The 13,051-nt window shown below is 40.5% G+C and overlaps 1 protein-coding gene across 1 annotated transcript; it reads left to right on the top strand.

The window, feature by feature from the left end:
* The first annotated feature begins 983 nt into the window (after positions 1-983).
* On the top strand, positions 984-1,949 carry OR2K2 (olfactory receptor family 2 subfamily K member 2). Its single transcript, XM_086414170.1, has one exon. The coding sequence runs from the start codon at positions 999-1,001 to the stop codon at positions 1,947-1,949; it is 951 nt and encodes a 316-aa protein (XP_086270296.1). The 5' UTR covers positions 984-998.
* The last annotated feature ends 11,102 nt before the right edge of the window (positions 1,950-13,051 follow it).

Genomic DNA, 13,051 nt, shown 5'->3' with positions numbered 1-13,051 from the left:
TTTAAAAAAGTGTCTTGTAGATAATTAGATGATCTGTAATCTTTTTTTGTTATATTCACTCATCTGTTTTAGATTCCACTATTAGTGATATCATACAGTATTTGTCTTTGACTGATTTTACCAAGCACAATATCCTCCAAGTTTATCCGTCTTGTTGCAAAGAGATTTTAAGATAAGTTTTAAAGGGAGTTTCATTTCTACATTTCCTGAATCTTCATGAGTTTTAGTGTATAACAGGAGTATTGCCTGGATATAATTTTTAAAACTATTTACATACTCACAACGATATGGGCCCCTATAATGAATAAAACTTTATAGTGGATGTAACAATTTTTAAATGAGGTGGGTTATTTTGCATGACTTTTAAACTGGCTCTTACATAGAATCAGAATGGGTATCTGCAACACTACAAACAATGTCACCATTTTTGAAACAAGTGTATGGACCTCCAAGCTGTTAGCTGGCCAGAACTTCATAGGTGTTAGTTTAAAATTCATTTACTTGTTCCTTCCAAGAATTCTCCTTTTCTTCCAGTGAAGATCATTACCGGTTTTTATTTTTACAAATGTGCTTTCTTTTCCTCATTTATTTCACTGACTTTTCTAATTAGTGCTCAATAATATATTCATTGTTCTTTCATATTTTTCATCACTGAGCACTTTCAACTGTTTACTGAAGGCCCGCTGTGTGCCAAGCAAAGGATTACAAGCTGAGACTCACATATTAAATTTGTTTATTCTTGTTTTCAAATTCACTCTTCTCTAAATTTTGTTTTGAAAGAAGCAACTTTTTATGTAGATCTAACCTGTTCCCCCTCCTCTTCGATCAATAGATACATTGTCCTGTGACTTTTTGTGGTAAAATTGTGTTTTTAATAGTGGAAATAAGTGCAAAAGTGTTTTCCTAAGTCAATGAATATTATACTTTATCTATCTGTTTTTGTCCTCAGATAAAGTGAATAGAATCATATTAGAATAACTACAGGTAAAAGGAAGCAAATGCAAGGCGAAAATCTCACCAGCTGGAGTTTCTTTTTCCTGGAAGGTTTTTCTAGATACCCAAAGTTAGAGATTGTTCTCTTCATCTTCAGCCTTTTAATGTATCTGATAACCCTCTTGGGCAACAGCATTCTTATTTTAATCACTGTCGTAGACTCACGCCTTCAGACTCCCATGTACTTGTTCCTTGGAAATCTCTCTTTCATGGATATTTGTTACACATCTGCTTCGATTCCTACTTTGCTGGTGAACTTGCTGTCATCCCAGAAAACCATCATCTTTTCTGGGTGTGCTGTACAGATGTATCTGTCCCTTGCCATGGGCTCCACGGAGTGTGTGCTCCTGGCTGTGATGGCATATGACCGTTATGTGGCCATTTGCAGCCCGCTGAGATACCCCGTCATCATGAACAGACAGGTCTGTGTGCAGATGGTCACCATCTCCTGGGTGACGGGCTGTCTGACAGCCCTGCTGGAAACCAGCTTCGCCCTACGGATACCCCGCTGTGGGAATCTCATTGACCACTTCACGTGTGAAATTCTGGCAGTGCTGAAGCTAGCTTGCACACGGTCTCTGCTCATGGACACAGTCATGCTGGTGATCAGTGTGCTCCTCCTACCCTTTCCAATGCTCTTAATTTGCATCTCTTATGTCTTCATCCTTTCCACTATTCTGAGAATCAGCTCAGCAGAGGGCAGAAACAAAGCTTTTTCTACTTGTGGTGCCCACTTGACTGTGGTCATCTTGTATTACGGGGCTGCCCTCTCCATGTACCTAAAGCCTTCTTCATCAGGCTCACAAGAAATAGATAAAATCATCTCATTGCTTTATGGAGTGCTTACACCTATGCTGAATCCCATAATTTACAGTTTAAGAAACAAAGAAGTCAAAGATGCGGTGAAAAAAGTGCTGGGCAAAATGTACTTACAACAAACACAGGAACATCTCTGACTGTGTGTCCGTGATTTTTTTCCAGGGGTGTGTCCTTGGCGGAACTCACCAGAAAAATTCAAGACAATATACTCACGCTCAGTAAACTAACTTGTGCGTGACCTTCGTCACTTTACAGTTGTGAAATAGGTGTGTATAGAGTGATTGCCTGTGGACGGTAGTAGGTTCCAATTTGCATTTAGTTGTAATTTCTGTCTTTTCTGTCTTATGGTTGTGAGAAGTTTGGGGCTATAGAGTCATCACACTTTTGTTCCAGAAGGAAACTTGGATGAATTTAGTCTGTAAACTCTGGTGCCAGAAGAAACTTGTCTATCATCTCTGCCCTAAATCCTTTCCAGAATGAAGTGGGAGCGTAAAAGAAACAAAGACACAATGGCCTTGGTTACTTAAGCAATAAACAGAATCTTTGAAAAATTAAAATACTTGGCTCATCATCACACAGTTGTAAAATTGGAACTGTAACCCTCATCCTTTGGGTTTCTTCGCCAGAGCTTGTTCTACATGCTGAGTGGCTGTCTACCCTTCCTCATTGAACACTCCTCATTAAAACTCTTGACTTCTTGAGTAAGGTTGTAATGCCTGCTTGATTTGCTCACTTGCTAACTTTGCTTTTCCAAGCACCTAGATGCTTGCATAACTTGTATGTGTTTCTATGTCAGTATACCGTAACCAGTACTACCAATTAGGTCTTTTTTTATGTGTGTATGTCTTTTTTTCTTCATTGAATGATTGACTTCACAAAGTCATGGATTCCTATTATTTTGTATCTTTTATGTTTACATAAGTCAGTAAACTAATACATTTATCATCTTTGAATTAGTCACTGTATTTGAGAAGCAAATACCACTTGTGAAAATTATGAAGAAGAAACAGCATGGGCAATGAGGTCTGTTGCTTTGTGAATCATCTTAAAGTGATATTTGATAGTAGAATTTTATTAAAGTAGCAGAGCTGGATTTTAGAATGAATTTTCTGTCTCCTGGAGTTAGCTGTAATATGTGTGATACCAAATGTAAACCGGAAGAACTGGAGTTACAGCAGTAGCAGAAATCTTTACTGCAGAGAGTGAACTATGAGAATTTGAAGACACAGACACTGAATACCCTTAGTAATTAGTATATCAGCTTTGACAAAGGGAACTGAGCTAGTTGACATGAGTCACTGAAGCAGGTTATAAATGACCCTTATGTCAGAAGAGGACCCAGGATGGAACCTAGGCAGATATCTCCCTAGTAGCTCTTGGCTAAGAGATTAGGAGTTACAGTATTACAGCCATATGTTACCCAAAGTTGCTGAGAAAAACAGGAAGTCAATATAAATATAAATGTGTTTCATATGTTACAGGCAGTACTAAAGGAAATTACTGGCAATTGGTACATTCTGTCATTTAGATTAGACTCCATATCAATCAGTTTGGGTTAAACTCTGTCTCAATTACAATCCTTAATTTTATAGAGTCTTGGGTGAGGGATTCTTGTCAGGTATTAAAAAGAGGAATATATTTGACAAAAAGGTACAACCACCAATGACAGTCAGTTCCTGAAAGATTAGTAACATGACCAGGTTTATGCTTTTTAAAAAAATTGAATCATGTCACTTCCCATTTAAACCCCTTATTGGCTTTTTATTACCCTAAAGCTTGAAGTCCTTAAGATGACATGCATGGGCTTTCAAAATCTGATTACCCACCATTTATATTCTTTGCTTTGGGAAACTCAGATTCCTTCTCCTTCTACAAAACTGGTGTGCTGTGCCTTTTTATTGAAAGCATTCATCAAAATTTGTAATCTGATAATAATTTGTGGGTTTGTTTAATATTTCTCTCACTAGTCTGTAGGTTCTTTGAGGCAGGGACCATATCAATTTCATTTACCACTGGAGACCCAGAGCTTAGCGCAAAGTCTGGCACAGGAAAGGCATTCGGTGCATACTTTTGTGAAGCACCAAGTGCTCAGTGAACATCTGTTGAATACAAATATGCATATAATAAACTTTTGATGGCTGTTCAATTAAGTACTTGACCATTCCTGTAGTGAGAGAGATGAGGATGTCAAAGGTGGCTTCTGGGTGTCAAAGAAGCCTGATATGTCATTAACTGACATGGGGAATACTTGACCAAGTTTAGGGGTTGAAAGGAAACCATGAGTTATAATTTAGACATGTGGAATCTGTCATGATTTTGAAATGTGTAAGAGATGTCAGTTGGATATGCTGGTTTGGAATTAATGAGAAAGATCAGCCTGGAGATATAAACTTGTGACATATTTGCATATATATATAAGAATTTAAGTATTGAAAATGGTTAACATTAACTAGGGAGAGACTATACAGTGTGCGAAACACTGAATATTCATTGGGAGGACTGATGCCGAAGCTCCAGTACTTTAGCCACCTGAGGTGAAGTGCCGACTGATTGGAAGAGACCCTGATGCTGGGAAAGATTGAGGGCAAGAGGGGAAGGGGTGACAGAGGATAAGATGACTGACACATCATTGACACAATGGACGTGAGTTTGAGCAAACTCTGGGAGATAATGAAGGACAGGGAAGCCTGGTGTGCTGCAGTCCATCGGGTCACAAAGAGTCAGACACAACTTAGTGACTGAACAACAACAAACTGTGAAAACTGCCTACGTGAAACTAGGGGAACACTAATATTTAAAGCCCATCAAATAGGAAAAGCCAAGAAAGCGGCATTGAAAAAGAGCAACTTCTAAAGTAGGGAGAGAGCAAAAGCCAGAAGACAGATTCCAGTTTTCATCAAGATTAAGTAAGCCCTCTCCACCCTGCTTTCCCGCCAAATGTAATTAAAAACTTTAGATAGAAATGCATGGAGCAGTCATCTGAGGGCTCTGAAAAATGAATGGTACCATGCATACCTGGGAAGGAAACTGGAATGCAAGGTACCAACAAACTCACGGTGAATTTTTTTTTTTCTTTTTCTTCTCCACCATCCAGCATCTCTTGGTCTAGACTCAAGGGCAGCCTGAAGCCCAAACCTACACACTGGGTTCAGAGAGAAAGATAGCGTGAGCTCCAAGGGAAGCTCCCTTTCGGTGGTCTGAAATGAGAAATGGGGAGCAAAGGAAATTTACTAATTAAAAAAAAAAATTGTCTCTTGCCCCAACTCCCAGGCAATCTTATGGTGACCATGGCAGCACCAGCAGTGGTGGCTGGGCAGGCACCTAAAACCCTTAGGGAAGAGACCCTTCTTCTTGGTTTAGAGGAACCGTGGTCCCACGAGCTTGGGAAGAGTCCCCATTGCCTTTTTCTCTTTCTATCATCTCCTGTTTGGTACTTGAGACAGAGACTTCCAGCCTACAGCACTGTGGGAAAATACATTTCTGTTAGCCATCCATTCTGTGGTATTCTGTTATGGCAGCCTGAGCACTCTAGTGCATGGGCCCTGCGTCCATCTCCAAAGCCAGCAAAGATGAGTCAAGTCTCTCTCATATTGCATCATTCAGACCCTGCTTGTGTCACCACATCTCTCTCTCTTTTCATTTCCTTCTTCCACTTTTAAGGACCTGTGTGATTTCAGTTGGGCCTAGACAGATAATCTCTTTAGGGTAAGCTGATTACAACCTAATTCCATCTGCAACCTTAATCTCCTTTGCCACCTAATCTAACATATGCTCCGTTTCTGCATCCTAATCGGATATAGACCTCTTTGGGACCATTATTTTTCCTACTACATCTTGATTTCAAAATGGCTGTCCTGAGAAATGGAAACACTTTCAGATTCTTGGACATTCATGCAGAACTTTCTCCAATTGCTAAAGACCCAGAACAACACTGCAATGTAGATGTCAGTGAGTCTGCCTGTGAGTCTCAGGTGATTGAGATTCACTTCAAAGTCCACATATGGAGACTCTGAAAGCACCCATGGATTTTCCCTCGGTTTGCAAGTAGTATTTGGAATAGATACTGTCAACAAGTGGCACATCCCCACACTGGCCTTGTGAATTATGGAATAAGGAACACTGTAGCAGGAAGATATGAACTGAGGCCCCTGGAACTTCTCTTTTTCCCACCAAATATATACACTAAAGACCATATTGCATTCTTGGTGAAACTATAGAAATTAAAGGCATAGCATAAAAGAGAAGAAAATAGTACTATTTGCACGGCTGCATCTAGAGATATCATGCTAATTGAAGTCAGAAAGAGAAAGACAAATACCATATGATCTCACTTACATGTGGAATGGAAAATATGACACAAATGAATATATCTATGAAACCCAAACAGAATCTCGGATACAGAGAATAGACTTTTGTTTGCCACGGGTGAGGGGTGGGGAAAGGGTGGATTGGGAGCATGGGGTTAGCAGATGCAAGATAGTATATATAGAATGGATAAGCAACAAGGTCCTACCGTAGAGCATAAGGACCTATGTTCAATATCCTGTGTTAGGCATAATGGAAAAGAATATATTTATAATTGAGCCACTTTGCTGTCCAGCAGTAATTAACACTGTAAATCAACTATACTTCAATTTGAGGAAAAAGAAATCAAAAGAAATCTTGGAAGATTCAAGGAACAGTGATTTGATTGTTAAAAAATGCATACATAGAATTTATCATCTTAACCATTTTGAGCATACAGTACCATAGTGTTCGTATATTCATGCTGTTGTATAGCACATCTCCAGGGTTTTTCATTTGCAAAACTGAAACTCCGCACACATTGAAAAACAACTGTCTGTTGCTCCTCCTCATGGCAATCATGATTCTACTTTCTGTTTCTATGAATTTGACTAGATGCTTCATAAAAGTGGAATCAGACAGAATTTGTATTTTTGTGACTGGCTTATTTCACACAGTATAATGTCCTGAAGTTTCACTCATGTAGTAGCACGTGGCAGAATTTCTTTTCTAATGAGGTTGAATATTCCAGCGTATGCATATACCACATTTTCTTTATCCATCCTTCCACTGGTGGACATCTGTGTTGCTTCCACCTCTCGGCTCTTGTGAATAATGGGGCAGTGAACATGGGTGTGCAGATCTCTCTCCTAGATCCTGCTTTCAATTATTTTGTGTACATATGCACAAGTGAGATTGCTGGGTCATATAGTAGTTCTGTGCTGTGTTTAGTCAGTCATGTCTGACTCTTTGTGACCCCATGGACTGTAGCCTGCCAGGTTCCTCCGTCCATGGGGATTCTCCAGGCAAGAATGCTGGACTGGGTTGCCACGCCCTCTTCCAGGGGACCTTCCCAACCCAGGGACTGAACCCAGGTCTCCTGCATTGCAAGCAGATTCTTTACCATCTGATCCAGCAGGAAAGCCTGGGAATACTGGAGTGGGTAGCCTATCCCTTTTCTGGGGGACCTTCCTGACCCAGGAGTTGAACCGAGGTGTCCTGCATTGCAGGCAGTTGTTTTACCAGCTGAGCCACCAGGGGAGCCCCTCACAGTAGTTCCACTTGGAGTTCTTTGAGGAACTTCCATAATAGTTGTTATGTTTCCTGTAGCAGCTGCACCATTTGGTATTCCCACCAGCAGAGCACAGGGACGAATTTCCCACATCCTCGCCAACACTGTGTATTTTTTGTTTTGGTTTTTCTTGTATTAACCTTCCTGGTAGGGGTGAAGTGATATCTCATTGTGGCTTTGAGTTGCACTGATCTAATGGTTAGTAATGTTGATCATTTTCCACAAACTTTTTGGACATTTGTGTATGTTTTTTACAGAAATATCTATTCAAGTCTTTGCCCATTTGAATTATTTTATTGTCTCTATTATGTCTTCAATTAACTGATAAATTCTTCGGTATGGGCTACTTTGCTCTTTTTTTTTTCATTAAGTGTTTTTGTAGAGTAGTTTTAGGTTCTTAGCAGAATTTAGAAGATACAGGGATTTCCCATATAATCCCTGCTCTTGCCCCCTTAGCCTCCACCATTATCAACATTCCCATCAGAGTGGTGCGTTTATTGATGAACCTACACTGACACATCATATCACCTCAAGTCCATAGTTTAAATTAAGGTTCACACTTGGTGTCGTGTGTTCTGTGGGTTTGTACAAATGTATAGTGATCTGTATCCATCATTATGGCATCAAACTGTGAAACTTTATGGGATTTGTAATTTATAAAATGGAGTAAATTTCTTAAACTTGAGTAATACTTTCCTTGGACATTTTATGAGTACTTTGAATCACACCCTCCTCTCAGTATTTCACTGTTACTCATAAATAGGATCATTTCACTTTGATGGCACTTCAAATCCCCCTTAGGAAGCTTTCTGAGAAAAGTAAAGTTCTCTTCCTAATAAGTCTCGGTTGAATTTTCCCAAGTTCACTGCAAACCTATTGCTTACTCATGGGACTAAGTCCCACAGTGTCTTATTTAACCTGTGTGCACCTCCAGGGAAGCAGGGCCACAGGGCTTCTAAACTGTAATGAAGCCTAGTGAAACACAGGGCAGTGAGAGCTGGTCTGTGACTTGTACTTGTCTAGTGGGAATAGTGTCCTAATGAAGAAGTGTTGCAGAAAAAGAGAAGCATTATAACTGTCTTGTTTGGTAAATGCTCTAGAGCTATTTGGAGAGCTAAGTAGCTGTTCCTCCCAAGGGGCCATGGGAAGATCTTCTCAGAGGGGTAGTGGAGCATCTGGAAATGAGAGAAGGACTAGGTAGAGTGGTGTGTATCATTTTACTGTTTCCTGAGCAAAGAAGTACCTCCCCAGGATGATTCTTTCCTCCTCACATTTCCTTTCTGCAAATGGGCCTTCAGATCAACCTATACAACATTTCCCCCCACAGACATACTTTGCTTTATTGTGCTTCACTTTATGGCATGTTGCAGGTAGTGGATTTGTTTTAAAACCGAAGGTTTGTGGAAACCCTGTGTTGAGCAAGTCTATGGATGCCATTTTTTCCCAACAGTGTTTGCTCACTTCATGTCTCTGTGTCACAATTTGGAAATTCATGTAATGAACTTTTACATTACCATTAGATTACTATGGCGATGTCTGATCTTTGATATTACTATTGTCCATTGTTTCTGGGCGCCATGAACTAGTGCCTGTATGAGATGATGACCTGAATTCATAAATGTTGTGTGTGGTTTGACTGCTCCGCCAACCACTGTTACCCCATCTTTCCCCTTCTTGGATCTCCCTAGTCCCTGAGATGTAACAATATTGAAATTAGGCCAATTAAAACTCTACAGTGACTTCTAAGTGTTCAAGTGAAAGGAATATTCAAGCATTTCTCACTTTAAATCGAAAGCTAGAAATGATCAAACTTACTGAGAAAGGCATGCCAAAAGCTGAGATAGGCTGAAAGCTATGTCTCATGCTAGTTAGCCAAGTTGTGAATGCAAAGGATAAGTCCTTGGAGGATGTGAAAAGTGCTACCATAGTGAGCACATGAATCATAAGAAAGGGAAACAGTCTTGTTGCTGAAATGGAGAAAGTTTTAGCAGTCTAGATAGATCAATCCAGCGACAATACTCCCTTACCTAATCGAGAGAAAGGCCCTAACTTTCTTCAGTTCTGTGAAGGCTGAGAGAGGTGAAGAAGCTGCAGAAGCAAAGTTAGGAAAGCTAGCAGAAAAGAAGCTAGCAGAGGTTGGTTCCTGAGGTTTAAGGAAAGAACCTGTCTTCATAGCATGAAAGTACAGGATGAAGCAGCAAGTGCTGATATAGAATTTTCAGTAAGTTATCCAGAAAATCTAGCTAAGATAATTAATGAAGATGGATAAACAACAGATTTTCAGTGTAGGTGAAATAGCCTCCTATTGGAAGAAGATACCATCTAGGATTTACATAGCTAGAGAGGAGAAGTCAATGCCTGTTTTCAAAGCTTCAGTACACAGACTGGCTGTCTTGTTAGGGTCTAATGTAGCTGGTGACTTAAGGCTGAAGCCAATGCTCATTGGCCTTTCTAAAAATCCTAAGGACCTGAAGGATTGTGCTGCCTCTAGTCTGCCTGTGTTCTAGAAGTGGAACACATAGCCTGGATGATGGTACATCTGTTTACCACATGGTACTGAATATTTGAAGCCCACTGTTGAGACCTACTGCTTAGGAAAAAAGATGGCTTTCAAAATAATAATGCTCATTTGACAATGCACCCAGTCACCTAAGAGTTCTGATGGAGATGTACAATGCAATTCATGTTGTTTTCATGCCTGCTAACACAACATCCATTCTGCAGCCCATGGATCAAGGAGTAATTTTGACTTTCAAGTCTTATTATGTGAGAAATACAACTCATAAGTCTATAACTGCCGTACACAGTGATTCCTCTGATGGATCTGGGAAAAGTCAATTGAAAACCTTCTGCAAAGGATTCACTATTTTAGATGCCATTAAGAAAACTTGCGATTCACAGAGAGAGGTCAAAATGTCGACATGAACAGGAGTTTAGAAAAAGTTGATCCAGCCCTCAAGGATGACCTTGAGGGGTTCAAGACTTTAGTAGGAGAAGTAACTGCAGATGGGTGGAAATAGCAAAAGAACTAGAAGTAGAGGTGGAGCCTGAGGATGTGACTGAATTGGTGTAGCAGCATGATGAAACTGTAATGGATGAGGACCTTCTTCTTCTGGATGAGCAAAGAAAGATATTTCTTGAGAGGGAATCTATTTCTGGTGAAGATGCTGTGAAGGTTATTGGAATTACCACAAAGGATATAGACTGTTAAATAAACAGTTGATAAAGCAGGGTTGAGAGGGAATTGACTCCAATTTTTTGTGTAAAATGTTACCTAACAGCACTGCATGCTACAGAGAAATCGTTTGTCAAAAAGTCAGTTGATGCAGCGAACTTTGTTGTTTTATTTTAAGAAATTGCCAAAGCCACCCCAACATTCAGGAACCACCACCCTGATTAGTCAGCAACCATTAACATTTGAGGCAAGATCCTTCACCAGCAAAAAGATTATAACTTGCTGAGGCTCAGATGATGGTTAGTTTTTTTGTTTGTTTTTTTTTTTAGCAATTATATATTTTTAAATCAAGGTATGTCAATTAAAGAAAATTGAGCATCCTTAAAATTGTGAGTTAAGATTTATTAGGAAGCCTTCCTTAGGATTTACTGAGCCTTACTGAGGACTCGGCTTCCCTGATAGTTCAGTTGGTAAAGAATCCACCTGCAATGCGGGAGACCCCAGTTCAATTCCTGTCCTGGGTTGGGAAGATCCACTGGAGAAGGGATAGGCTACCCATTCTAGTGTTCTTGGGCTTCCCTTATGGCTCAGCTGGTAAAGAATCCACCTGCAATGTGGGAGACCTGGGTTCAGTCCCTGGGTTGGGAAGATCCCCTGGAGAAGGGGAAGGCTACCCACTCCAGTATTCTGGCCTGGAGAATTCCATGAACTGTATAATCCATGGGGTCGCAAACAGTCAGACATGACTGAATGACTTTCACTTCACTTCACTTCACAGAGGACTAATATCCCCGGAGAAAGCTTGTCAGCTCTGAGGAACTGCTCTGAAGAGGTAAGGAAGGAGCCAGGACATATAGGAGAAAATGCTGAAAAACAAACAAAACCCAAAAAAACCCATGTAGTTGAACATCAAAAGATTACTGCTAATAAAAAACAGACCTCTCAAGTTAATGATTTTCATGCTTTTCTATGTGGAAGATGGAAGAGTCTGGATTACTGAGATGGTTCCTTAGATAGGCATCTTTTCTATCTTGGGCCAGGATCCAGAGCACGGAAAATGTTTCCTGTTTTTCTCCATCTTGAATTCCCCTCAGAGTTCACTGTAGTGGGGAGTGTATATGTGAAGAGATGTCTTCAGTGGCTGATGGCTTGATGGTGGGCTTCATTTATTGTTTACTGGAACGTCAGGGACCATTTGGTTTCCACTGGTATGTACATTTTTTTAGCCATTATATTGCACACTTAATAGACTATACAGTAGAGTGTAAACATAACTTTTATATTCACCATGAAACAAAAAAATCATTTGACTACCTTCATGTCAAGGTTGGCTTTATTGTGTTGGCCTGGAACCTAAGCCACAATATCTTGGAGGTATGCCTGTATCTTTATCATCTTAACCCATTGTAGGAAGATCACATCAGATCAGTCGCTCAGTCATGTCCGACTCTTTGCGACCCCATGAATCGCAGCATGCCAGGCCTCCCTGTCCATCACCAACTCCCGGAGTTCACTCAGACTCACGTCCATCAAGTCAGGGATGCCATCCAGCCATCTCATCCTCTGTCATCCCCTTCTCCTCCTGCCCCCAATCCCTCCCAGCATCAGAGTCTTTTCCAATGAGTCAACTCTTCACATGAGGTGGATAAAGTACTGGAGTTTCAGCTTTAGCATCACTCCTTCCAAAGAAATCCCAGGGCTGATCTCCTTCAGAATGGACTGGTTGGATCTCCTTGCAGTCCAGGGACTCTCAAGAGTCTTCTCCAACACCACAGTTCAAAGGCATCAATTCCTCGGCGCTCAGCCTTCTTCACAGTCCAACTCTCACATCCATACATGACTACTGGAAAAACCATAGCCTTGACTAGACGGACCTTTGTTGGCAAAATAATGTCTCTGCTTTTGAATATGCTATCTAGGTTGGTCATAACTTTTCTTCCAAGGAGTAAGCATCTTCTAATTTCATGGCTGCAGTCACCATCTGCAGTGATTTTGGAGCCCGGAAAAATAAAGTCTGACACTGTTTCCACTGTTTCCCCATCTATTTCCCATGAAGTGATGGGACCAGTTGCCATGATCTTCGTTTTCTGAATGTTGAGTTTTAAGCCAACTTTTTCACTCTCCACTTTCACTTTCATCAAGAGGCTTTTTAGTTCCTCTTCACTTTCTGCCATAAGGGTGGTGTTACCTGCATATCTGAGGTTATTGATATTTCTCCCGGCAATTTTGATTTCAGCTTGTGCTTCTTCCAGCCCAGCATTTCTCATGATGTACTCTGCATATAAGTTAAATAAGCAGGGTGACAATATACAGCCTTGACATACTCCTTTTCCTATTTGGAACCAGTCTGTTGTTCCATGTCCAGTTCTAACTGTTGCTTCCTGACCTGCATACACATTTCTCAAGAGGCAGATCAGGTGGTCTGGTATTCCCATCTCTTTCAGAATTTTCCACAGTTTACTGTGATCCACACAGTCAAAGGCTTTGGC

The sequence above is a fragment of the Bos grunniens genome, chromosome 8, assembly GCF_055505025.1.
Source record: "Bos grunniens cultivar Pamir isolate PY7600 chromosome 8, Bosgru_T2T1.0, whole genome shotgun sequence".
Lineage (NCBI taxonomy): Eukaryota > Metazoa > Chordata > Mammalia > Artiodactyla > Bovidae > Bos > Bos grunniens.
The sequence above is the reverse complement of the archived record's forward strand: the minus strand, read 5'-3'. Positions and strand labels throughout refer to the sequence as shown.